Genomic DNA, 26536 nt, shown 5'->3' with positions numbered 1-26536 from the left:
ACGACCTTTGGAAGGGGTAGGGTTAGGGTTGTGATTAGTGTTTGATTTTTTGGTTGTGATTAGGGTTAGGGTTAGGGATGAAAACCTATAGGAGTTCAAGATATTGTTCAATAACTTTTTTTCTGAAGGTCATAGAGACTTGGAAGTTGGTTCCATCTCCACTAATGTGACTCTGCCCGATCCATTGGGACCATCCCCGAGCTTCTACAACTTTCGGAAATGGTGAAACCACCAAATCTATAAAAAAAAGTACAAGATATTTTTGAATAACTTTTCTTCTGAAAGTCCTAGAGACTTGTGCATTTCATGATTAATAAAGGGTGGCCTGCCACACAACCACACCGAATTTCAGCACGTTTCGAGCAAGCAGCGCAGAGTTATTCCAATTAATCCCTAATATGGGTTAGGGTTGCAATTAGGGTTAGGGTTAGGGTTGTGATTAGGGTTAGGGTTAGGGTTGCTATTAGGGTTAGGGTTAGGGATGAATACCCATTGGAGCTCAAGATATTCTTCAATAACTTTTTTTCTGTAGGTCATAGAGACTTGGAAGTTGGTTCCATCTCCACTAATGTGGGTGTGCCCGATCCATTGGTACCACCCCCGAGCTTCTACGACCTTTGGAAGGGGTAGGGTTAGGGTTGTGATTAGTGTTTGATTTTTTGGTTGTGATTAGGGTTAGGGTTAGGGATGAAAACCTATAGGAGTTCAAGATATTGTTCAATAACTTTTTTTCTGAAGGTCATAGAGACTTGGAAGTTGGTTCCATCTCCACTAATGTGGCTCTGCCCGATCCATTGGGACCATCCCCGAGCTTCTACGACTTTCGGAAATGGTGAAACCACCAAATCTATAAAAAAAAGTACAAGATATTTTTGAATAACTTTTCTTCTGAAAGTCCTAGAGACTTGTGCATTTCATGATTAATAAAGGGTGGCCTGCCACACAACCACACCGAATTCCAGCACGTTTCGAGCAAGCAGCGCAGAGTTATTCCAATTAATCCCTAATATGGGTTAGGGTTGCAATTAGGGTTAGGGTTAGGGTTGTGATTAGGGTTAGGGTTAGGGTTGCTATTAGGGTTAGGGTTAGGGATGAATACCCATTGGAGCTCAAGATATTCTTCAATAACTTTTTTTCTGTAGGTCATAGAGACTTGGAAGTTGGTTCCATCTCCACTAATGTGGGTGTGCCCGATCCATTGGTACCACCCCCGAGCTTCTACGACCTTTGGAAGGGGTAGGGTTAGGGTTGTGATTAGTGTTTGATTTTTTGGTTGTGATTAGGGTTAGGGTTAGGGATGAAAACCTATAGGAGTTCAAGATATTGTTCAATAACTTTTTTTCTGAAGGTCAAAGAGACTTGGAAGTTGGTTCCATCTCCACTAATGTGACTCTGCCCGATCCATTGGGACCATCCCCGAGCTTCTACGACTTTCGGAAATGGTGAAACCACCAAATCTATAAAAAAAAGTACAAGATATTTTTGAATAACTTTTCTTCTGAAAGTCCTAGAGACTTGTGCATTTCATGATTAATAAAGGGTGGCCTGCCACACAACCACACTGAATTTCAGCACGTTTCGAGCAAGCAGCGCAGAGTTATTCCAATTAATCCCTAATATGGGTTAGGGTTGCAATTAGGGTTAGGGTTAGGGTTGTGATTAGGGTTAGGGTTAGGGTTGCTATTAGGGTTAGGGTTAGGGATGAATACCCATTGGAGCTCAAGATATTCTTCAATAACTTTTTTTCTGTAGGTCATAGAGACTTGGAAGTTGGTTCCATCTCCACTAATGTGGGTGTGCCCGATCCATTGGTACCACCCCCGAGCTTCTACGACCTTTGGAAGGGGTAGGGTTAGGGTTGTGATTAGTGTTTGATTTTTTGGTTGTGATTAGGGTTAGGGTTAGGGATGAAAACCTATAGGAGTTCAAGATATTGTTCAATAACTTTTTTTCTGAAGGTCATAGAGACTTGGAAGTTGGTTCCATCTCCACTAATGTGGCTCTGCCCGATCCATTGGGACCATCCCCGAGCTTCTACGACTTTCGGAAATGGTGAAACCACCAAATCTATAAAAAAAAGTACAAGATATTTTTGAATAACTTTTCTTCTGAAAGTCCTAGAGACTTGTGCATTTCATGATTAATAAAGGGTGGCCTGCCACACAACCACACCGAATTCCAGCACGTTTCGAGCAAGCAGCGCAGAGTTATTCCAATTAATCCCTAATATGGGTTAGGGTTGCAATTAGGGTTAGGGTTAGGGTTGTGATTAGGGTTAGGGTTAGGGTTGCTATTAGGGTTAGGGTTAGGGATGAATACCCATTGGAGCTCAAGATATTCTTCAATAACTTTTTTTCTGTAGGTCATAGAGACTTGGAAGTTGGTTCCATCTCCACTAATGTGGGTGTGCCCGATCCATTGGTACCACCCCCGAGCTTCTACGACCTTTGGAAGGGGTAGGGTTAGGGTTGTGATTAGTGTTTGATTTTTTGGTTGTGATTAGGGTTAGGGTTAGGGATGAAAACCTATAGGAGTTCAAGATATTGTTCAATAACTTTTTTTCTGAAGGTCAAAGAGACTTGGAAGTTGGTTCCATCTCCACTAATGTGACTCTGCCCGATCCATTGGGACCATCCCCGAGCTTCTACGACTTTCGGAAATGGTGAAACCACCAAATCTATAAAAAAAAGTACAAGATATTTTTGAATAACTTTTCTTCTGAAAGTCCTAGAGACTTGTGCATTTCATGATTAATAAAGGGTGGCCTGCCACACAACCACACTGAATTTCAGCACGTTTCGAGCAAGCAGCGCAGAGTTATTCCAATTAATCCCTAATATGGGTTAGGGTTGCAATTAGGGTTAGGGTTAGGGTTGTGATTAGGGTTAGGGTTAGGGTTGCTATTAGGGTTAGGGTTAGGGATGAATACCCATTGGAGCTCAAGATATTCTTCAATAACTTTTTTTCTGTAGGTCATAGAGACTTGGAAGTTGGTTCCATCTCCACTAATGTGGGTGTGCCCGATCCATTGGTACCACCCCCGAGCTTCTACGACCTTTGGAAGGGGTAGGGTTAGGGTTGTGATTAGTGTTTGATTTTTTGGTTGTGATTAGGGTTAGGGTTAGGGATGAAAACCTATAGGAGTTCAAGATATTGTTCAATAACTTTTTTTCTGAAGGTCATAGAGACTTGGAAGTTGGTTCCATCTCCACTAATGTGACTCTGCCCGATCCATTGGGACCATCCCCGAGCTTCTACGACTTTCGGAAATGGTGAAACCACCAAATCTATAAAAAAAAGTACAAGATATTTTTGAATAACTTTTCTTCTGAAAGTCCTAGAGACTTGTGCATTTCATGATTAATAAAGGGTGGCCTGCCACACAACCACACCGAATTTCAGCACGTTTCGAGCAAGCAGCGCAGAGTTATTCCAATTAATCCCTAATATGGGTTAGGGTTGCAATTAGGGTTAGGGTTGCAATTAGGGTTAGGGTTAGGGTTGTGATTAGGGTTAGGGTTAGGGTTGCTATTAGGGTTAGGGTTAGGGATGAATACCCATTGGAGCTCAAGATATTCTTCAATAACTTTTTTTCTGTAGGTCATAGAGACTTGGAAGTTGGTTCCATCTCCACTAATGTGGCTATGCCCGATCCATTGGTACCACCCCCGAGCTTCTACGACCTTTGGAAGGGGTAGGGTTAGGGTTGTGATTAGTGTTTGCTTTTTGGGTTGTGATTAGGGTTAGGGTTAGGGATGAAAACCTATAGGAGTTCAAGATATTGTTCAATAACTTTTTTTCTGAAGGTCATAGAGACTTGGAAGTTGGTTCCATCTCCACTAATGTGACTCTGCCCGATCCATTGGGACCATCCCCGAGCTTCTACGACTTTCGGAAATGGTGAAACCACCAAATCTATAAAAAAAAGTACAAGATATTTTTGAATAACTTTTCTTCTGAAAGTCCTAGAGACTTGTGCATTTCATGATTAATAAAGGGTGGCCTGCCACACAACCACACCGAATTTCACCACGTTTCGAGCAAGCAGCGCAGAGTTATTCCAATTAATCCCTAATATGGGTTAGGGTTGCAATTAGGGTTAGGGTTAGGGTTGCAATTAGGGTTAGGGTTAGGGATGAAAACCTATAGGAGTTCAAGATATTGTTCAATAACTTTTTTTCTGAAGGTCATAGAGACTTGGAAGTTGGTTCCATCTCCACTAATGTGGCTATGCCCGATCCATTGGTACCACCCCCGAACTTCTACGACCTTTGGAAGGGGTAGGGTTAGGGTTGTGATTAGTGTTTGATTTTTTGGTTGTGATTAGGGTTAGGGTTAGGGATGAAAACCTATAGGAGTTCAAGATATTGTTCAATAACTTTTTTTCTGAAGGTCATAGAGACTTGGAAGTTGGTTCCATCTCCACTAATGTGACTCTGCCCGATCCATTGTGACCATCTCCGAGCTTCTACGACCTTCGGAAATGGTGAAACCACCAAATCTATTAAAAAAAGTACAAGATATTTTTGAATAACTTTTCTTCTGAAAGTCCTAGAGACTTGTGCATTTCATGATTAATAAAGGGTGGCCTGCCACACAACCACACCGAATTTCAGCACGTTTCGAGCAAGCAGCGCGGAGTTATTCCAATAAATCCCTAATATGGGTTAGGGTTGCAATTAGGGTTAGGGTTAGGGTTGCAATTAGGGTTAGGGTTAGGGATGAATACCCATTGGAGCTCAAGATATTCTTCAATAACTTTTTTTCTGTAGGTCATAGAGACTTTGAAGTTGGTTCCATCTCCACTAATGTGGCTATGCCCGATCCATTGGTACCACCCCCGAGCTTCTACGACCTTTGGAAGGGGTAGGGTTAGGGTTGTGATTAATGTTTGATTTTTTGGTTGTGATTAGGGTTAGGGTTAGGGATGAAAACCTATAGGAGTTCAAGATATTGTTCAATAACTTTTTTTCTGAAGGTCATAGAGACTTGGAAGTTGGTTCCATCTCCACTAATGTGGCTATGCCCGATCCATTGGTACCACCAGCGAACTTCTACGACCTTTGGAAGGGGTAGGGTTAGGGTTGTGATTAGTGTTTGATTTTTTGGTTGTGATTAGGGTTAGGGTTAGGGATGAAAACCTATAGGAGTTCAAGATATTGTTCAATAACTTTTTTTTGAAGGTCATAGAGACTTGGAAGTTGGTTCCATCTCCACTAATGTGACTCTGCCCGATCCATTGGGACCATCCCCGAGCTTCTACGACCTTCAGAAATGGTGAAACCACCAAATCTATTAAAAAAAGTACAAGATATTTTTGAATAACTTTTCTTCTGAAAGTCCTAGAGACTTGTGCATTTCATGATTAATAAAGGGTGGCCTGCCACACAACCACACCGAATTTCAGCACATTTCGAGCAAGCAGCGCGGAGTTATTTCAATTAATCCCTAATATGGGTTAGGGTTGCAATTAGGGTTAGGGTTAGGGTTGCAATTAGGGTTAGGGTTAGGGTTGCTATTAGGGTTAGGGTTAGGGATGAATACCCATTGGAGCTCAAGATATTCTTCAATAACTTTTTTTCTGTAGGTCATAGAGACTTGGAAGTTGGTTCCATCTCCACTAATGTGGCTATGCCCGATCCATTGGTACCACCCCCGAGCTTCTACAACCTTTGGAAGGGGTAGGGTTAGGGTTGTGATTAATGTTTGATTTTTTGGTTGTGATTAGGGTTAGGGATGAAAACCTATAGGAGTTCAAGATATTGTTCAATAACTTTTTTTCTGAAGGTCATAGAGACTTGGAAGTTGGTTCCATCTCCACTAATGTGGCTCTGCCCAATCCATTGGGACCATCCCCGAGCTTCTACGACCTTTGGAAATGGTGAAACCACCAAATCTATACACTGCATATAGTACAGATACAAAATTATATTATCACAATAAATATACAGTCAATTTATATCTTTAATTATTTGTTCAGATTTGCTTTCATAAATTCTGTTCACATCCACATAAATTGGATAATGAGAAACATATCACCTCAAATGCCTGAGTGAGTGTGAAATTATACCCAGTGCTTTATAGCGGAGTTGATCGGTATTGCAGTTCATATAGGAGTGATAGAAAAAGAAGCAAAATGAAAGTTAACATTGGTGTTGCTTTCCACTGCTGGAGACAGACCTTTGTAAGTAAAGGGACAAAGTTTGATGCTGAACTTGCATGTTTTAAAAGATAGTGATAGGTCGACAGCTGCTAATGCTAACATTGGCTATGTAACAAAAACATAAATGTAGCCCTGTATAAAAATCATAAGGATACAGTGCATAAAATGAATCTCAAAATAGCAGAACAAATGTTGTATTAAAATAGAAAGTTCCTGATAATTAGATAAGTTCATATTATTAAAAATAGGAGTTAAAATAAGGTTAAATACGAGATAAAATGTAATAAATATAATATGTACAGTTAATAAGTTTAGCTATTTACAGTTAAAAAGTAAATCAATAAATAGATGTGTGGTTAAAAGGCTCTGTGATTGAGAAGACAAGAGACTTATTGATTTGAGTGCTTTTAATGTGAAATCTAACTTGTTCTCAGTTGTGTGTCAGTCATTCAGTATCTGTATTTCTCATTGGGTAGTAGCAAAGTCACAGCCAATCCAAGTCATCCGTCTTGTATGGGGCGGGACATGAAGTGCAGGGTGTGGTTCAGCTTTAAACAGGTGAGAGAGAGAGAGAGAGTCCGGAGTCCTGAGGAACAGTATAGTGCTGTGGGAAACAATTAAGAGGTCGACTACTCGTGGTCCTGTATATTACTCTTCTATGTAACCTGCCAAAGGTAAATATAATGTGTGTGCCTTAAATTGTGAGCTGTAACTTAATGTTGTAGTGAGAAAGACCGAGGTGTAATGTGATTAGCCACCCGCTAGCATAGCATGACGTGTCTGTATATCTTAGCTTTAGCACTGTTGTTTTCAATGCTAAAACGGGCTAACGTTAAGTCAGTACGATTTAGCGTGATGATATTATGGCTCAATAGAGTTCATGTAATTAAAGGAGACGGACGTCTGTGAAGAGAGAGAGAAACTGAGATGGTTGCCGGTGGATGGACCCTGCTGTTTTATTCTTCCCTGGATTTTCGCCACTGTGTGCGCTGCCTGTGTTCGGATTGTGACTGCCATCACCCCTTTCTGTGACTGTCGTTGCCCCATTGCTCCTCGTTTTGGACCTGTGAGTATCGAACTGATATGACAATGCACGTGCTTTTATTTTATGCTCTTGATTGAGTGGAGTGGCCACTCAGTTTTCAGGCCTCACCGCACCCGAGCATCACTACAGGCCTGCAACTAAGTTTCAAGTTGATCATTTCTGAAGTGGGCCCACATGTGATGTTTGTGAGTCAATTTACAGTTGATAGGAATTGTGTTTGTTTTTATTCAGAGACCTGTGAAAGGTAAAGATTTTATTTAACCAGTGAATTAAAGGGTACATTGAGAAGTCATAGGAACAGTTTAAACAATTTAAAGAGACCCTGTATTTTATTTTGTGCATTTATTTTGTTTTGTAAATATTTTACTTCCTGAGAGGAATTCACAGCCTTTTCATTTATTTCCTATTGTAAATAAACACCTGTGAAGGTTTTGACTTTTAAAATACAGTTGTGGTGGTCTTTAATATTAATTAGAGGAATTTAAACAAAAGATAAGATTCGTTTCAAATATTCTTCTGAGATCATATTCATTTTTTTTGTGTTTACGAGCTCAGGCCCAGGAGATCTGGGTTACATAAATATAAGACTTCATTTGTCCAATTGTTTAATAAGGTTTCATTGAAACCCAAGATAACAATTAGCACACATCCAGTGCTCACAGACAAAAATCTGTCCTTATAAAAATCAATTAATTAGCTTAAACTGTACCTGAGTCTTCACCTGGAACAAAAGTTGTGTTCAAGGATCAATTTTAAAGTAAAAGTAAAATTAAAATAAGTTAATCATTGATTAGGCACTTCCATGCCCTTGGTTTATTATTATTTAGGGTCAAAGAATAACTCAGACTAGAGGTCCCATTAATTTAGATAACATATATAATCATATTCAAACCACTGCTTCAGGTGATTTTCAGTTGCATAACCTGTGAGTCACTGCTTTTCCCACACTAGTTGGCTGCCTAATCACTCCTGGCCCTTTGCTACATACATCAGAAGGGGGTTATCTGTAATCAGCATGATCTTTCACAAGATCCATGAGTTTAATTAGCACAAAAAAAAATGTTGTAAATAATAATAATAGAAAACAGTTCAACATATCTGAAAATAAAATATACAATTATTTGAAACAATATGAAATTAAGAGCAAAGTATCGTGATAAAAGGCTGTGTAATGTTTTAGAGTCTAATATTTAGAAAGTAACAAAATGTCCTTTCAGTTTGTCTGATACAAATACATTGTGTATACATCAATCTCTTGTTCTGATTCTGTTTGATGAGTGCATTTGATGGCTCATCAGATTTTTGGTAAATTGAGTGGATTTATTTTGAGAATACTCGAAGTGCACAGTGTGACACTGCACCCCACATTATCACGGACAGCTTTGGAAAAGTACTAGTTTGCAGCAACGTCACTCACATGAGAAGATACTGTAGCTCTGTGCATCAAACAGTGTCAGGTCTAGGATATGATAAGCTTTGATATCATAAAGACTGGAACTGCAAGCCTAGCTACATAGTGTAAATATTTTTTTTTTTTTTAAACTCTAACACTGTCTGATTTACACATAACATACTGTGAGCTGGCTGGTAAACGAGCAGCCTGGAGGATTTAGTTTGTGGTAGTAGTTAGACCTCTAGACTCTATTAAACGAACAGGACTTTTGAGCACACAGGAAGTGTTTGAGAATTTAGTTCAGTTTGTGATAGATAGATAGATAGGGAACCTCCAGCCTTAAAATAAAAAGTCATAACATTTTTGATCTGTGATAACACACCCTGACAAGCTTGAACAAATCTGAGACAGTCAAAACCATAGAAAGTCAACTTGGACCCTTGTTCCTGTTTTACCCATTTAGTTTTTTATTTTTCTGCATCATTTGGGCCTCTGTCTGTGAGAGAGAGGAGCCATACAATCACACCTGTTGTTATTCTTTGGATGTTTACATACTGAGTTCTCCTGCAGCTAAGTGCGCTCTCTGACCTCACCCCGTATCTGGTTTTTAATCCCCCTCACTTTTGTATATATATATTTTTTTTTTTTTTTATGACCCCCCACTTCCTAAACCCCCCTCCTCCTCTTCTCTTCCCCCCTCTTCTCGTGACCTCACTAGGTAAAAGTTCAAAGTCGTAAAACTGTCACTTTTTGACGAAAGGTGTTAAGTATATCTCTCTGAGGTTACTCAGGTTGCGCTGCCTTCTGGTGCGCTGGGATCTCTTGTGACAGCGAGTGACAACAGAGATACTGCTGTGACACATGACTAGAAAGACAAATTTTTGTATTGGTTTAGAAAGGTTCTAGAGTTAAAAGTGTTTCCTGTTTCTAGAGTTAAAAGTGCTTCCTGTTTCTAGAGTTAAAAGTGTTTCCTGTTTGGAGTGAAAAGAGTTTACTTCTCCGCATCGGAGGGGGGAGTGCAGCAGTGGAGGGGGGGAAGGTCGCGGGGACAGAGAATAGTTGTTGGGAGTGTAATCATTTACTTGAGGAAAACATATCCTTTTAGAATTAAAATTATTATTAAATTATTTATCTCAGTATTCAGGGAAAATGTTATTGAAAAAAAGTTATGGACTGTTTTTCCAAATTGAAACTATAATAAACTATTTTCAGGAAAACGGCATTCTTGAGATATTGCATTCATGGGAATGGGACGGAGCAAATGTTTGTGCATATGCTTATAAGTGCACACACATTCACACACATATACACACCCTATATGTTCTCATGCTAACAAACACAGGATACATATGACACACATAGACACAAATGAGAAAACAGTCATTATTGTATGGTATATATATATATGAGATTTTAATAAATAATGTATCCAAATAAAATATTTTGCAGCCGGGAGCTGACATGTTGGATGTCACCCATTGCCTCATGATGTTCTCACACTTTTATTGCACCCAATTTCTGGCGCAAAGAGTCTAGTGTCTCAGAAGGGGTGGTGTCTGTGCTGTGTGTGTGCTGTGCGTGTGTGTGTGTGAAACGTGCATCTTGACATTTTTAGCTCGTCGATGCTTTCACTGGCATCACTCAGATGGCTCCTCTACTTCATCACCTGATTAAAAAAAGAAAAGTTAGGGCTTACTTTGCTGAGTATTGTATCAGTGCATTTAAAAAAGGTGACACCAAGTATCCCTGACAAACAAGTAATAGAGATTATTAGCTGACTATTTAACCATTTTGTTCACCTGGCTGGTTATTCGCTGCCCCTTCACCCAGCTTCTGACGCAAAGAGTCCAGCGTCTGAGAAGGGATCTGGCTTGATATGGACTCCAGGTATGTAAGGACGTATTGGTCAGCATTGGTCAGCACAAAGCGACGGCCGAAAACTAAAGTAACAGACACGACAAAGAAGAGAGAGGTGACATTAGCTGAGCGTTCACTCTTTGGTATCGATCCCCATACTCAAACTCAAATTAAAATTGCAGGGTCAACAATTCCTAGTTTGGATACAGGTTAATGTGTTCAGAGAGAGTTGTGCTGGTTGTAATAATGAGCTACACATCCTAGTTGACTCTGTAGTATCTGAGTAAGCAATCCCTTTGTAAACCCAGACTGTGATGCTCACCATCCACAGTGGCTCCAATAGCAAAGTCTGCAGGTGAGTAGAAGTCAGGATTATCCACAGTAGAGCCCGGCTTGAGGATGCGTGTCTTTTTCAGGGACATGCCACTGATGATACCTGAGTTGGGAGTGGGGTGCTCAAAAATACTGATCGTGTCGTCGGACAGGAAGTAAGACAGAATAAATGGTTGGCCTTCGTCGGTGGGATTCTGTGAGTCCTGGAATCAATAACATAGGGGCAGCTTAACCAAACAGAGAAATGATCTGTTTTAATAATAATAAAACTAATAACATAGTTGCAAAATGTTTTACAGAACATGACATAATATAGTGTAATAGATTTTAATAGTGTGTGTAATGTAAACAAGTAAAACAGGTTGAGTGATTAGCCCTGATCTGAATTCCTCAGGTAGGCTGTCCCACCTTGTGAGGAAGAGAAAGCCCATGTAGGGTTTTGAATGAGAATAGGAAAATTACAACCAACAGGAAGGTATGTAGAGTTGCTAGTTTGGTGCAATATAGTCTTTTCTCCATCCTTTAAATTTTGGCTTTGATTCAGTCTGGTTAATCAATAAAATGTATTTCCAGAGTTAAGATTCCTGGGTCATTTTGAGTGGCCAGTGACCATTCCCTGATGTTGACTCACCAGTGTGGCACTGTAGCACAACACTTTGTTATTGTTCTCCAGCATCTTCTTCACATTCTTTTTTGGACGCTTGGGAATCAGAGCCAAACAATTCTGGAGAGAATCTTCAGGTGAACCAAAACCATTGTAGGGAGGAACCTCCTGTAGATGTGGACAACATGGACATGAGAGGGTTATGGACGAGAGAAAATAGTAACCACAACACAAGTACCCACAGGCAGGTCAGTGATGACATGGACATGTGAAAGAAAAGATGAAGACTAAAACTAGAAAGATTATTTAATTCTCACCCTCTTCCATTCCACTTTAACCTTCTTTTGTATTTCAATGGGTTTCATATCCATGTCAGGGTGGTTGGTTTGGTAATACTTTCGGGTGAAGTCATCACAGTCATACAGCAAGAAGGGACGACCCAGCAGCTTCACTGTGTGACCCACCTGGAAGTCTTTGGGTGAGTAGTACTCCTCCACCTCATCCTTTGAGAACTGTGTGGTGGCAATTTCTGTGAAACAAGCACAAAGTCAAACACTTCTTTCTGAAAGTTTAATTCAGCATCTGCAGATGGACTCATCAGTACACATCACCTGAATGACATGCACAAATGAGCAAAGAACATAGGAGAATCTGTGTTCTTATAACTCTCTGCCCCCTCCCACTAAGCATTCAAAGGTATTTATTACCCTCCTGTAGTTTCACTCAGTGGAGGAGACATCCTGTCCATTTGTTTACATGTTCTGTGGATGACCCCCCTGTGAGACCCCAGGTGTGAGATCCCAATCAGAGATACCATGAGACACCATAAAGTTTTGGTTTCTCGAGGCCATACAACTCAAGTCTCTTAAGCCACCATCGTAAACCTTAAGGTTGCCCTTTCAGATAAACAATTTGGTGAACCATTTGGTAAGTCCTCCACATACATGTCTGCTCATGCAATTACACATTCACAAATGTAAAAATGTCCATTACAACTGCATCACACAGCTGGGGAAGGGCTCTGAAAGGAAATAAGACAAGAACAATTATGCAGTGACTCAATAATGAAAATGCCACCATATCACACTTTAGCTGGAATATTTGTTGTCATCTACTGGATGTTTCTTTTAGAAATTGCATTTTCCAGTCTCTCGACTTTGCAACATACGTGGTTTGAGTTTCTTGTGCAGCTTGAGTCGGCGCATCACAACAGGGAAGGGATCACGACCACTATTGGGTCCATGGATCTCTCTGATCTCCACTGTGTCGTCTGCAAGGTAATAGTGGATGGTAACGGATCTGGTGTCCTTCTGCAGACGATCAGCGTCATCCCACAGAGCGAAGAAACACAGCACCTGAACAGAGAGAAGTTAAGAGACTGAAACTAGAACCGGTTCATTTTCTACCTCTGTGTTGATAGCTGTCTGGATCAGAGTTTATAATGGTTACAGAAGGAATTTACTCTACCTTCCCGTCCATAGTGAGAAACTGGTGTTTTTTGTCAAATTCTGAGGGTGTGGTGTGGCAAGGCAGAGTCATTTTGCGATTGTTGATGTAAGGATCAACTGGCATCGGCTCAGGGTCGTTCAAAATAATGCCCTCACTTTCCATGAATTTCTGTTTAGACATAGACAGGGTGTATTTTCAACAACTGACGGGTACATATTAAACATACTGTAAAAAAAATAAAGATAAATCAAACAGGTTGTACCATTGTAAACTCATCGCAATTTGTGATGTGGTACTTGCGCACATACACCACCAGGTCTATGCCAAGGTTAAGGTCTTTATACTCGTAATGCTCTCCTCGTTCATTCTTGGGCACACGCTGTCGTTTCAACCGTTTCCCCTGCCATAACCCAGAGTTCTCCACTATGGGCTCATAGATGCACATGCTGTCATCCTCTAGGTAGTAGTATATAATCACAGGGCGCACACGGTACACCTCGTCAGGGGAAAACTGGACATCCTCCTTAAAGTATGCATAGAAGCGCAGCACCTACAAGACAAAAGTTTGGTGAACAGACAAACAAGGGATTAATTAGTCAGGTTACACAGCAACAAACACCATCAAACACTAAGTCTTCAAAGTTGTACCATACCTTCTTGTCTAAGGTCACGTAAGCTGGTTCGAATTGTTTAAGCGGGCTCTTGTATGAGGAGCCATGAGTCATGTCCGGTGTGTCGTATATTGGGGTTGCGATGATGTGAAGATGATGAAGGAATCTCCGATGACACCGTCTTAATTGTATAAAATGTTTATTATACAAAAGTTCAGCATCAATACAAGCAATGCAATCTGCATATGGAGAGATCCGGGGTCAATGTGGATCTCTCCTGCCTGGAGAGAGATTCGGGGCCAATGTGAATCTCTTCTGCTGCCTGGAGAGAGATTCGGGGCCAATGTGAATCTCTTCTGCTGCCTGGAGAGAGATTCGGGGCCAATGTGAATCTCTTCTGAGGGGCAACTTCAACTCCTCGTTTATATAGGAGGGTTGTTTGCGTGAACCTAAAGAAAATGCATCTGGCTTTCCTCCAGATTGTCCGGTGTCAGGAAGGGAATAGCACCAGCTTAATTTAGGGTGTCAGTTAGAGCCGTGGTCTAATGCTCTAATGTATACATTCAGTTATTCTCAAACAACCTAAAATTCCTCAGATTTTCTTAGGAGCTGGGGGCCTCAAACCCAAGGATAGACTTCCTTTAAAGGGAAGACAACACATAGGATTTTAAGACACCACAGGTGTTTTGAAGGTCTGCTTGTTGATCTCCTGCTGGATCACTTGCTCTGACAGAAGAGGATCCTGCCCGATGCCAACAGGGGGGGTACGGAGCCGAAGGAAGCCGTTCTTGAACGTGAGATTCTGTGATCGATGGAAGGCAGTCTTCTGCAGAGAATGATCATTAAGAAGTACATGCGTTAGATTTTTTAAATCCGGTAAATAGATATAAATCAATTCAAGAATCCAATTAAATTGAAGTCCAATTAACATGGTATGTGATCCTATTGTTACAATACATACAACAGCACTAAACTACATAAAAACCTGTCTGACACACAACCAAAGGAGTGGACAGAAAAGAACCAGTACAAGATAAATAATTTGAATATAATATTTTTCATGTTTACTAGTAAACGTCTCTACCTGACAACACTGCAACAGAGAATTTTAGCTTGGTCATTTGCATAGAAACTTTTGTTTCAGATCCCTCTGTCAACTCTGCAGTTGATAGAAAGTTAAAATTTATATATTCAAATTTGCTTAAACTGGAGGAATGCAGAAAGTAAACTGTAAATATTATATAACTTCAGTTTTGCTAACTGTACTGAAACATTAAACCCTCATGTTATGTAAACTTAAATACGCTTTAAATTAAAAATGATAGCTAGTTTCACTTTAGCATAAAAAACGTACATACCGTGATATCTTGAAAGGTGTATCCAGGTAAGGACGGTAATCTGTGGCTGTTATTGTTCCAAGACATTGCCCCAATCAAATCTTTCCTAGTGTTCTTATTCTTGTTTCTTCTCTACAACCTGATAAACAACATAATTTACATTTAATGTTTATTGTAACCAAATGATCACAATTGCAGCCATGGAAGTTAATTGCATAGTCAGACATGACAGTATGGTGATCGTAGGCAATACTATAATATTGACTCTGATTTTTACATTTGCTATGTTTGTTATTCATGTTTAGGCAATATTTGGAAATTAGACTGTAACTAACAAGATATATGGATGGGTTTCAAACTAAGTAAAGAAAAAAATGTTTTCCCCCATCATCCATATGGCCCCAGTTAATAAGCAATCGTGTCTGTAGGGGGCAGCTTATGCATGTTTAAAATATACTTCTTTTTCAGATACCTTTTTCCTCTGGCGAAAAGGTGACTGCAGCTCGTGGTTTATAACTAAAAGTGTCTTTCTGCTTCAAAATACCTTCCTCTTCATCTTTGTTCTCTTTTTTTGTGGGTGGCAACAAACATTAAAGGGCATTTCCACCATAGCTCACTTGTACTTCATAGGTATAAAGGGTGAAATACCTTTGATCTTTTTTATTTAAATGCTACATTTTTACACTTAATAACTGTCCTTCAAAGGTATTTCACCCTTTATACCTATGAAGTACAAGTGAGCTATGGTGGAAATGCCCTTTAATGTTTGTTGCCACCCACAAAAAAAGAGAACAAAGATGAAGAGGAAGGTATTTTGAAGCAGAAAGACACTTTTAGTTATAAACCACGAGCTGCAGTCACCTTTTCGCCAGAGGAAAAAGGTATCTGAAAAAGAAGTATATTTTAAACATGCATAAGCTGCCCCCTACAGACACGATTGCTTATTAACTGGGGCCATATGGATGATGGGGGAAAACATTTTTTTCTTTACTTAGTTTGAAACCCATCCATATATCTTGTTAGTTACAGTCTAATTTCAAAATATTGCCTAAACATGAATAACAAACATAGCAAATGTAAAAATCAGAGTCAATATTATAGTATTGCCTACGATCACCATACTGTCATGTCTGACTATGCAATTAACTTCCATGGCTGCAATTGTGATCATTTGGTTACAATAAACATTAAATGTAAATTATGTTGTTTATCAGGTTGTAGGGAAGAAACAAGAATAAGAACACTAGGAAAGATTTGATTGGGGCAATGTCTTGGAACAATAACAGCCACAGATTACCGTTCTTACCTGGATACACCTTTCAAGATATCACGGTATGTACGTTTTTTATGCTAAAGTGAAACTAGCTATCATTTTTAATTTAAAGCGTATTTAAGTTTACATAACATGAGGGTTTAATGTTTCAGTACAGTTAGCAAAACTGAAGTTATATAATATTTACAGTTTACTTTCTGCATTCCTCCAGTTTAAGCAAATTTGAATATATAAATTTTAACTTTCTATCAACTGCAGAGTTGACAGAGGGATCTGAAACAAAAGTTTCTATACAAATGACCAAGCTAAAATTCTCTGTTGCAGTGTTGTCAGGTAGAGACGTTTACTAGTAAACATGAAAAATATTATATTCAAATTATTTATCTTGTACTGGTTCTTTTCTGTCCACTCCTTTGGTTGTGTGTCAGACAGGTTTTTATGTAGTTTAGTGCTGTTGTATGTATTGTAACAATAGGATCACATACCATGTTAATTGGACTTCAATTTAATTGGATTCTTGAATTGATTTATATCTATTTACCGGATTTAAAAAATCTAACGCATGTACTTCTTAATGATCATTCTCTGCAGAAGACTGCCTTCCATCGATCACAGAATCTCACGTTCAAGAACGGCTTCCCTCAGCTCCGTACCCCCCCTGTTGGCATCGGGCAGGATCCTCTTCTGTCAGAGCAAGTGATCCAGCAGGAGATCAACAAGCGGACCTTCAAAACACCGGACATGACTCATGGCTCCTCATACAAGAGCCCGCGTAAACAATTCGTACCAGCTTACGTGACCTTAGACAAGAAGGTATGGTACAACTTTGAAGACTTAGAATAGTGTTTGATGGTGTTTGTTGCTGTGTAACCTGACTAATTAATCCCTTGTTTGTCTGTTCACCAAACTTTTGTCTTGTAGGTGCTGCGCTTCAATGCATACTTTAAGGAGGATGTCCAGTTTTCCCCTGACGAGGTGTACCGTGTGAGCCCTGTGATGATATACTACTACCTAGAGGATGACAGCATGTGCATCTATGAGCCCATAGTGGAGAACTCTGGGTTATGGCAGGGGAAATGGTTGAAACGACAGCGTGTGCCCAAGAATGAACGAGGAGAGCATTACGAGTATAAAGACCTTAACCTTGGCATAGACCTGGTGGTGTATGTGCGCAAGTACCACATCACAAATTGCGATGAGTTTACAATGGTACAACCTGTTTGATTTATCTTTATTTTTTTACAGTATGTTTAATATGTACCCGTCAGTTGTTGAAAATACACCCTGTCTATGTCTAAACAGAAATTCATGGAAAGTGAGGGCATTATTTTGAACGACCCTGAGCCGATGCCAGTTGATCCTTACATCAACAATCGCAAAATGACTCTGCCTTGCTACACCACACCCTCAGAATTTGACAAAAAACACCGGTTTCTCACTATGGACGGGAAGGTAGAGTAAATTCCTTCTGTAACCATTATAAACTCTGATCCAGACAGCTATCAACACAGAGGTAGAAAATGAACCGGTTCTAGTTTCAGTCTCTTAACTTCTCTCTGTTTTTTACGTTTTTTATGCTAAAGTGAAACTAGCTATCATTTTTAATTTAAAGCGTATTTAAGTTTACATAACATGAGGGTTTAATGTTTCAGTACAGTTAGCAAAACTGAAGTTATATAATATTTACAGTTTACTTTCTGCATTCCTCCAGTTTAAGCAAATTTGAATATATAAATTTTAACTTTCTATCAACTGCAGAGTTGACAGAGGGATCTGAAACAAAAGTTTCTATACAAATGACCAAGCTAAAATTCTCTGTTGCAGTGTTGTCAGGTAGAGACGTTTACTAGTAAACATGAAAAATATTATATTCAAATTATTTATCTTGTACTGGTTCTTTTCTGTCCACTCCTTTGGTTGTGTGTCAGACAGGTTTTTATGTAGTTTAGTGCTGTTGTATGTATTGTAACAATAGGATCACATACCATGTTAATTGGACTTCAATTTAATTGGATTCTTGAATTGATTTATATCTATTTACAGGATTTAAAAAATCTAACGCATGTACTTCTTAATGATCATTCTCTGCAGAAGACTGCCTTCCATCGATCACAGAATCTCACGTTCAAGAACGGCTTCCTTCGGCCCCGTATCCCCCCTGTTGGCATCGGGCAGGATCCTCTTCTGTCAGAGCAAGTGATCCAGCAGGAGATCAACAAGCAGACCTTCAAAACACCGGACATGACTCATGGCTCCTCATACAAGAGCCTGCGTAAACAATTCGTACCAGCTTACGTGACCTTAGACAAGAAGGTATGCTACAACTTTAAAGACTTAGAATAGTGTTTGATGGTGTTTGTTGCTGTGTAACCTGACTAATTAATCCCTTGTTTGTCTGTTCACCAAACTTTTGTCTTGTAGGTGCTGCGCTTCTATGCATACTTTAAGGAGGATGTCCAGTTTTCCCGTGACGAGGTGTACCGTGTGCGCCCTGTGATTATATACTACTACCTAGAGGATGACAGCATGTGCATCTATGAGCCCATAGTGGAGAACTCTGGGTTATGGCAGGGGAAACGGTTGAAACGACAGCGTGTGCCCAAGAATGAACGAGGAGAGCATTACGAGTATAAAGACCTTAACCTTGGCATAGACCTGGTGGTGTATGTGCGCAAGTACCACATCACAAATTGCGATGAGTTTACAATGGTACAACCTGTTTGATTTATCTTTATTTTTTTACAGTATGTTTAATATGTACCCGTCAGTTGTTGAAAATACACCCTGTCTATGTCTAAACAGAAATTCATGGAAAGTGAGGGCATTATTTTGAACGACCCTGAGCCGATGCCAGTTGATCCTTACATCAACAATCGCAAAATGACTCTGCCTTGCTACACCACACCCTCAGAATTTGACAAAAAACACCGGTTTCTCACTATGGACGGGAAGGTAGAGTAAATTCCTTCTGTAACCATTATAAACTCTGATCCAGACAGCTATCAACACAGAGGCAGAAAATGAACCGGTTCTAGTTTCAGTCTCTTAACTTCTCTCTGTTTTTTACGTTTTTTATGCTAAAGTGAAACTAGCTATCATTTTTAATTTAAAGCGTATTTAAGTTTACATAACATGAGGGTTTAATGTTTCAGTACAGTTAGCAAAACTGAAGTTATATAATATTTACAGTTTACTTTCTGCATTCCTCCAGTTTAAGCAAATTTGAATATATAAATTTTAACTTTCTATCAACTGCAGAGTTGACAGAGGGATCTGAAACAAAAGTTTCTATACAAATGACCAAGCTAAAATTCTCTGTTGCAGTGTTGTCAGGTAGAGACGTTTACTAGTAAACATGAAAAATATTATATTCAAATTATTTATCTTGTACTGGTTCTTTTCTGTCCACTCCTTTGGTTGTGTGTCAGACAGGTTTTTATGTAGTTTAGTGCTGTTGTATGTATTGTAACAATAGGATCACATACCATGTTAATTGGACTTCAATTTAATTGGATTCTTGAATTGATTTATATCTATTTACCGGATTTAAAAAATCTAACGCATGTACTTCTTAATGATCATTCTCTGCAGAAGACTGCCTTCCATCGATCACAGAATCTCACGTTCAAGAACGGCTTCCTTCGGCTCCGTACCCCCCCTGTTGGCATCGGGCAGGATCCTCTTCTGTCAGAGCAAGTGATCCAGCAGGAGATCAACAAGCGGACCTTCAAAACACCTGTGGTGTCTTAAAATCCTATGTGTTGTCTTCCCTTTAAAGGAAGTCTATCCTTGGGTTTGAGGCCCCCAGCTCCTAAGAAAATCTGAGGAATTTTAGGTTGTTTGAGAATAACTGAATGTATACATTAGAGCATTAGACCACGGCTCTAACTGACACCCTAAATTTAACACTGCAAAAAAGGGGGGTCTAAAAACAAGATAAAAACACTACTCAAAACAAGTGAAATTATCTGTCCATGCAGCAAGATAATTTCACTTGACAAGATTTCTTAAATTAAGATTGTTAAATCTAGAAATAAGCATGTCTACAGAGGTGTTTGGAAGGCTTAAAATAAGCCAAACATGCTGGTTTTAAAATGAGATTACTTAAAAAGTAACTTTTTACAGCCTCTAAACAAGTGAAATATACTAAATTTAAGCATAAAATGCTGGTTTTAAGATGAGATTACTTAAAAAGTAACTTTTTACAGCCTCAAAACAAGTGAAATATACTAAATATAAGCATAAAATGCTCGTTTTTAAGATTAGATTACTTAAAAAGTAACTTTTTACAGCCTAGAAATAAGTGAAACATACTAAATTTAAGCATAAAATGCTGGTTTTAAAATGAGATTACTTAAAAAAGTAACTTTTTACAGCCTCAAAATAAGTGAAATATACTAAATATAAGCAATTACAAACAAAATCTTTCCTTCTTTTAGCAAATTTAGCTGAAGATTAGTTAAGAAAAATATTAAATTTAGAGAAAAATACTATACTATTAGTGAACTCTGTCTTAATCCAAGCAGGTTTATCTTGAAAATTAATTAAACTAAGATAGATTTGCAAATTCAAATAACAACCAAGCAGTTCAATCAATTAATAAATCAAATGACACAAAAGATTTACAGAACTTACATTTTTAATTCAAATTAAACAGATTTGCTAGTTCAGACAACTCAACTGAAACAGGGGTGCGGCCGCGACCGTAGCGTCTTTTTTTCTTTCACTTAACTTGAAATTTTAAGGCAGCCCTTTCGCTCATATTTTTAAGTTGAAACCATTAGTTACATTTTACAGTGCAGGCCTCGATGAGGTAAAACAATTCAAGCAAATAATTAAGTGACACTGTAATAAACTTGTGGAATACACAAAACCATTGTAAGGCATGGGTAACAATAACAAGAACAACTGACATGACAAAATACTGCTTGACATTCAGCTACTTGTCAATGAATGATTTCCAATCAGCCATTGCTTTCTTATATGCACTAGTGGCATCTTGATCGTGGATTGTGTCACCAATGACCTCTGTTTGAATAACAGAGAGGAGCGTTGCAACACATTTAGGGTATGTTAAATGCAACGTGTAGTAGTATGCCAATAGCACCAACATCCCTTCTGAGAAATCTTCCTGTGGAAGGGTGGTCACAGGTACATTACCAACAGCCACGATGGTGGTTGATCCATCAAAAAGCAAAACTGGGGAGGAGAGAGGACGCTTCTCCAGATACAGGGTGGGGTCTTCGCCTGACTGGAACAGAAAAAAAAGAACAATGCGTAGAGAGTGAGAAGACATAAAAATGTATTGAAAGTGTATGATCATTTTTAAAATGAAACTATCAGGTTGCAACCAATGACTTGAGCACTCTTAAATTTAAATTCACGTTTAAAAACTCACACTCATTATTATCAGATGAATTGCTTTACAATAGTGTAGGGGGGAACATGTTAAACTGATGTAGGAATTTAGGATTGATTAAAGCAGAAGTAAGTTATATATTTGTGTTAATATAAGTCTTAAATAGTTATATCTTCCGACAGCAATCACTTACATAGAGTGTTTGGACTGAAACACGGGTCTGTCAGTCCCTCTGCTCTGCTCTGAGCCGAGGAGAAAACATTTATCGTATCCTACAGTTTTTATCCAATGAGGAGAGAGAACGGCATGCAGGGCTGTGTGTGCAGCCAAGGGACGCCGTGAATGTGGCGACGTAGGGACGAGGACTGTTATGGTGCGTTCAAGGAAACTCGTATTTTTCCGACCGTGAAGTGGTACCAGGTCGATCTGGTACGAGTTCACCGGTCGGAAGTTACGAGTGGCCGTTATAGTGACTTTCACCGGTAAAACAGGTCGGAAAAACACGAGTGGGTTGCCTGAAACGCTACAAAGTCGTAAGTTGTGACTTGAAGCTGTAATTTACGATTTCAAAAGCCTGCCTGGAACGCAGCATTAGCGAAAACGAGCTTATCATATCCTAGACCTGACACTGTTTGATGCACAGAGCTACAGTATCTTCTCATGTGAGTGACGTTGCTGCAAACTAGTACTTTTCCAAAGCTGTCCGTGATAATGTGGGGTGCAGTGTCACACTGTGCACTTCGAGTATTCTCAAAATAAATCCACTCAATTTACCAAAAATCTGATGAGCCATCAAATGCACTCATCAAACAGAATCAGAACAAGAGATTGATGTATACACAATGTATTTGTATCAGACAAACTGAAAGGACATTTTGTTACTTTCTAAATATTAGACTCTAAAACATTACACAGCCTTTTATCACGATACTTTGCTCTTAATTTCATATTGTTTCAAATAATTGTATATTTTATTTTCAGATATGTTGAACTGTTTTTTATTATTATTATTAACAACATTTTTTTTTTGTGCTAATTAAACTCATGGATCTTGTGAAAGATCATGCTGATTACAGATAACCCCCTTCTGATGTATGTAGCAAAGGGCCAGGAGTGATTAGGCAGCCAACTAGTGTGGGAAAAGCGGTGACTCACAGGTTATGCAACTGAAAATCACCTGAAGTAGTGGTTTCAATGAAACCTTATTAAACAATTGGACAAATGAAGTCTTATATTTATTTAACCCAGATCTCCTGGGCCTGAGCTCGTAAACACAAAAAAATGAATATGATCTCAGAAGAATATTTGAAACGAATCTTATCTTTTGTTTAAATTCCTCTAATTAATATTAAAGACCACCACAACTGTATTTTAAAAGTCAAAACCTTCACAGGTGTTTATTTACAATAGGAAATAAATGAAAAGGCTGTGAATTCCTCTCAGGAAGTAAAATATTTACAAAACAAAATAAATGCACAAAATAAAATACAGGGTCTCTTTAAATTGTTTAAACTGTTCCTATGACTTCTCAATGTACCCTTTAATTCACTGGTTAAATAAAATCTTTACCTTTCACAGGTCTCTGAATAAAAACAAACACAATTCCTATCAACTGTAAATTAACTCACAAACATCACATGTGGGCCCACTTCAGAAATGATCAACTTGAAACTTAGTTGCAGGCCTGTAGTGATGCTCGGGTGCGGTGAGGCCTGAAAACTGAGTGGCCACTCCACTCAATCAAGAGCATAAACTTGATTGAATGTAGTGGCCACTCTGAGCGCTCGCTCAGATGGTAGAGCGCTAATCCCCCGTGAGAACACAGGTTGTGTGACGTCATCACGTCACACAATCTGATTTACAGAAAACTGTAACAGAAAAACATAATTTGTTCTTGTATCTGAGCTGAGCAGGTTGTGAATACTCAAAACTATTCAGCATGAAGTCATGAAGAAAATGTATATTATTCATAGAGGTGTCATAAACTTATATTAAGAGTTTGAGATTGCCTCGTTTCCAAACAAAATACATGAATTACAGATGTAGAGCTTCGAAATCAGGAGGGAGGAGACTTTTATCTGGCGTCACCGAAGTCTTGAAAAGTCCAGAAATCATGAATCATCAGGAGAAAAAATTAAAAACTCTGGAGGATGCGGGCATCGATCCCGCTACCTCTCGCATGCTAAGCGAGCGCTCTACCATCTGAGCTAATCCCCCGTGAAGACTCTCAACATATGATGTCAGCACTCAGAGAATCCTCTAAAGGATTCTTAAGGTGATATTATATAACATATTTCGATATCATGTGCAATATCACTTCCATTAATTCTTCTATATATCACTACTGTTGGTGTCAGTTTCATACTCTGCAGGTCAGGTCAGTTATCAACAGAAGAAACACGTGAACAGTGAATCTCTGAATCCCGAGGTCTGTTTTACACATTATATGTTTTCTATATCACCACTCTTTAAAAAGCGGTATGTAAAAATGTACATCATTCACAAAGTGTCATCTTCATTCACAGCAGAGATTTTCTGTTCAGCACACAGAAAATACAGGAAGCAAATGGAAAAGAAGAACATCTGGATAAAGGAGACACTCGGTGTGACATCATCATTTTGAGGAGAAAATAAAATAATATTCTAAGCGAAAGGAAAAAAAAACGTTTGGAGGATGCGGGCATCGATCCCTCTACCTCTCGCTTTGCGCTTCCTTTATCCCGTCTATTCCGCCAAAGTAAGCCCAAAGTAAGCCCAAAGTAGCCAATCACGTTCCTCCCCTGGGGCTTACTTTTGACCAATCACGTACTTTTGACCAATCACGTTCCTCTCCTGGGGCTTACTTTTGACCAATCACGTTCCTCTGCCCGTCTATTCCGCCAAAGTAAACCCAAAGTAAGCCCACAGTAGCCAATCACGTTCCTCCCCTGGAGCTTACTTTTGACCAATCACGTTCCTCTGTGGGCTTAGTTTTCGGTGCCTGTTCTCCCGCTCCCCTCGAGTTCCGCCGTGTTGAAGGTAAGTCGTGTTTGACTCTCTTACGCGATAATTACGTGTGAATTATGAGCGAAGCGCTGTTGTACTACAGCTGGAGTAGTGCCAGGAAAGACGTATAAGTATTGACCGTCTTTTTCTCATTTTCATTCAGAAAAATAGTTTTTTGCGTCCTCGCTAAGGTGAGTCGTGTTTTACCATTTGAGCTAATCCCCCGTGAGAACAAAAGTTGTGTGACGTCATGACACACTTGCAGACAGGGCTCTGATCCACATTAAAAATTCAGATTTACAAAAGACTGTAACAGAAAAACATAATTTGTTCTTGTATCTGAGCTGAACAGGTTGTGAATACTCAAAACTATTCTGCATGAAGTCATGAAGAAAATGTATATTATTCATAGAGGTGTCATAAACTTATATTAAGAGTTTGAGATTGCCTCGTTTCCAAACAAAAAACATGAATTACAGATGTATAGCTTCGAAATCAGGAGAGAGGAGACTTTTATCCAGGGTCACCGAAGTCTTGAAAAGTCCAGAAATCATGAATCATCAGGAGAAAAAAATAAAAAAGGACTCTGGAGGATGCGGGCATCGATCCCGCTACCTCTCGCATGCTAAGCGAGCGCTCTACCATCTGAGCTAATCCCCCGTGAGGACTCTCGACATATGACGTCAGCGCTGAGAGAATCCTCTAAAGGATTCTTAAGGTGATATTATATAACATATTTCGATATCATGTGCAATATCACTTCCATTAATTCTTCTATATATCACTACTGTTGGTGTCAGTTTCATAATCTGCACGTCAGTTATCAGCAGAAGAAACACGTGAAGAGTGAATCTCTGAATCCCGAGGTCTGTTTTACACATGATATGTTTTCTATATCACCACTCTTTAAAAAGCGGTATGTAGAAAATAAAATAATATTCAAAGCGAAAGAAAAAAAAAAAACTTGGAGGATGCGGGCATCGATCCCGCTACCTCTCGCATGCTAAGCGAGCGCTCTACCATCTGAGCTAATCCCCCGTCCTGCACATGAAGAGGTGACTTCGCAATTTATACCCACGCGCAGTGAACAGTTCTCAATCGTGGTTCGTATCATTTAAACATCATGAAACATGACTCGTCAACATGTCGTGCTCAGTTCAGCATGAGACGAGACGCTCACAGCCAGGACTCAGTGATAAAATGACGACACGCAGACATGATCAGACACCACGGATTAATAACTCGCGCCACCTGGTGGAAGACAGTGGACAGTACACCACCGGATATACAAAAGATGAACTATGAACTCGTCGTTTTTAAGCGTGAACTGACTCAACACTGCAAACAGCAGCTACTGCACAACAGTCAGCACTGACAGGCAGAAGACTGAGGTCAGGACCGCCCCTAGTCATGTTCATATGAGACAGAAATACAGAAATAAATAAATGTGGAAATTAAAAAAATAAACGTTACCTTTACTTATACATGTATTTATTTATGTATTTATACTTAAGTCATTTCTCGTCCTCCATACATTTCTGTACTTCTGTGTCCGTATGCTAATGAGGAAGGCGGTCCAAAAGTAAGCCCCAGGGGAGGAACGTGATTGGCTACTATGGGCTTACTTTGGGTTTACTTTGGCGGAATAGACGGGATAGACGCCCGTCTGGGGCTTACTTTTGACCAATCACGTTCCTCTGTGGGCTTAGTTTTCGGTGCCTGTTCTCCCGCTCCCCTAGATTTCCGTGTTGAAGGTGAGTCGTGTTTGACTCTCTTACGCGATAATTACGTGTGAATTATGAGCGAAGCGCTGTTGTACTACAGCTGGAGTAGTGCCAGGAAAGACGTATAAGTATTGACCTCTTTATATACAGTCTGTGGTATTGACCGTCTTTTTCTCATTTAGAAATACAAAGACAAAAGCCACCTCCTTCGAGCCGGATTTGAACCAGCGACCTAAGGATCTCTGATGTCAATACCTCTACAGTCCTCCGCTCTACCAACTGAGCTATCGAAGGGGACGAGTGTCAGCCCACCACACGAGAGGGTTGGACCACAAGACACTTCAAAGACATGAGACAACGTCACAGAAACATCAAAGTCAGAATCAGAATCAGAATTCTTTTA

The 26536-nt window shown here is 39.4% G+C and overlaps 2 protein-coding genes and 4 non-coding genes across 7 annotated transcripts; 1 reads left to right on the top strand and 5 right to left on the bottom strand.

Moving 5' to 3' along the window:
- Positions 1 to 9999: 9999 nt before the first annotated feature.
- On the bottom strand, positions 10000 to 15460 carry LOC138405667 (EF-hand domain-containing protein 1-like). Its single transcript, XM_069515636.1, has 12 exons — positions 15265 to 15460; positions 14814 to 14931; positions 14148 to 14281; positions 13498 to 13585; positions 13107 to 13394; positions 12863 to 13012; positions 12529 to 12750; positions 11713 to 11928; positions 11423 to 11563; positions 10781 to 10994; positions 10401 to 10541; positions 10000 to 10267 (listed from the first exon to the last, which is right to left on the bottom strand). Exons 2-12 carry the CDS (start codon positions 14877 to 14879, stop codon positions 10239 to 10241), a joined length of 1689 nt encoding a protein of 562 aa, XP_069371737.1. The 5' UTR covers positions 14880 to 14931; positions 15265 to 15460; the 3' UTR covers positions 10000 to 10238.
- A 90-nt stretch (positions 15461 to 15550) lies between these two features.
- LOC138405596 (EF-hand domain-containing protein 1-like) lies at positions 15551 to 20745 on the top strand. 2 transcript variants are annotated; one of them, XM_069515232.1, is made up of 9 exons: positions 15551 to 15673; positions 16007 to 16124; positions 16657 to 16878; positions 16987 to 17274; positions 17368 to 17517; positions 18109 to 18378; positions 18487 to 18774; positions 18868 to 19017; positions 19657 to 20745. In XM_069515232.1, exons 2-9 carry the CDS (start codon positions 16059 to 16061, stop codon positions 19813 to 19815), a joined length of 1593 nt encoding a protein of 530 aa, XP_069371333.1. In that variant the 5' UTR covers positions 15551 to 15673; positions 16007 to 16058; the 3' UTR covers positions 19816 to 20745. The 2 variants fall into 2 exon arrangements, with proteins under 2 accessions (XP_069371333.1, XP_069371334.1); XM_069515233.1 differs by having other exon boundaries at positions 15552 to 15673; positions 18157 to 18378.
- Positions 20746 to 23568: 2823 nt separating this feature from the next.
- Positions 23569 to 23641, bottom strand: trnaa-agc (transfer RNA alanine (anticodon AGC)). Its single transcript has one exon. It is a non-coding gene; the product is annotated as a tRNA-Ala (tRNA).
- A 1355-nt stretch (positions 23642 to 24996) lies between these two features.
- trnaa-agc (transfer RNA alanine (anticodon AGC)) lies at positions 24997 to 25069 on the bottom strand. The gene has a single exon. It is a non-coding gene; the product is annotated as a tRNA-Ala (tRNA).
- A 305-nt stretch (positions 25070 to 25374) lies between these two features.
- trnaa-agc (transfer RNA alanine (anticodon AGC)) lies at positions 25375 to 25447 on the bottom strand. Its single transcript has one exon. It is a non-coding gene; the product is annotated as a tRNA-Ala (tRNA).
- Positions 25448 to 26337: 890 nt separating this feature from the next.
- On the bottom strand, positions 26338 to 26427 carry trnay-gua (transfer RNA tyrosine (anticodon GUA)). The gene is given in 2 exon segments: positions 26338 to 26373; positions 26391 to 26427. It is a non-coding gene; the product is annotated as a tRNA-Tyr (tRNA).
- Positions 26428 to 26536: the final 109 nt, after the last annotated feature.

Source organism: Paralichthys olivaceus, chromosome 19 (genome assembly GCF_024713975.1).
Source record: "Paralichthys olivaceus isolate ysfri-2021 chromosome 19, ASM2471397v2, whole genome shotgun sequence".
Taxonomy (NCBI): Eukaryota; Metazoa; Chordata; class Actinopteri; order Pleuronectiformes; family Paralichthyidae; genus Paralichthys; species Paralichthys olivaceus.
Note: the sequence above shows the minus strand (reverse complement) of the source record. Positions and strands in the feature narration are given on the sequence as shown.

Excerpts from the sequence above, each read along its gene's own strand:
- LOC138405667 (XM_069515636.1), bottom strand. The coding sequence starts at position 14,879 with ATGTCTTGGAACAATAACAGCCACAGATTACCGTCCTTACCTGGATAC. Across the intron at positions 13,586-14,147 it reads CAGGAGATCAACAAGCAGAC|ATACGACACACCGGACATGA; the intron begins CTTCAAAACACC and ends CGCAACCCCAAT. Across the intron at positions 10,995-11,422 it reads TGTGCTACAGTGCCACACTG|GACTCACAGAATCCCACCGA; the intron begins GTGAGTCAACAT and ends TATTGATTCCAG.
- LOC138405596 (XM_069515232.1), top strand. The coding sequence starts at position 16,059 with ATGTCTTGGAACAATAACAGCCACAGATTACCGTTCTTACCTGGATAC. Across the intron at positions 17,518-18,108 it reads TTCTCACTATGGACGGGAAG|GATTTAAAAAATCTAACGCA; the intron begins GTAGAGTAAATT and ends ATCTATTTACAG. Across the intron at positions 18,379-18,486 it reads ACGTGACCTTAGACAAGAAG|GTGCTGCGCTTCTATGCATA; the intron begins GTATGCTACAAC and ends TTTGTCTTGTAG.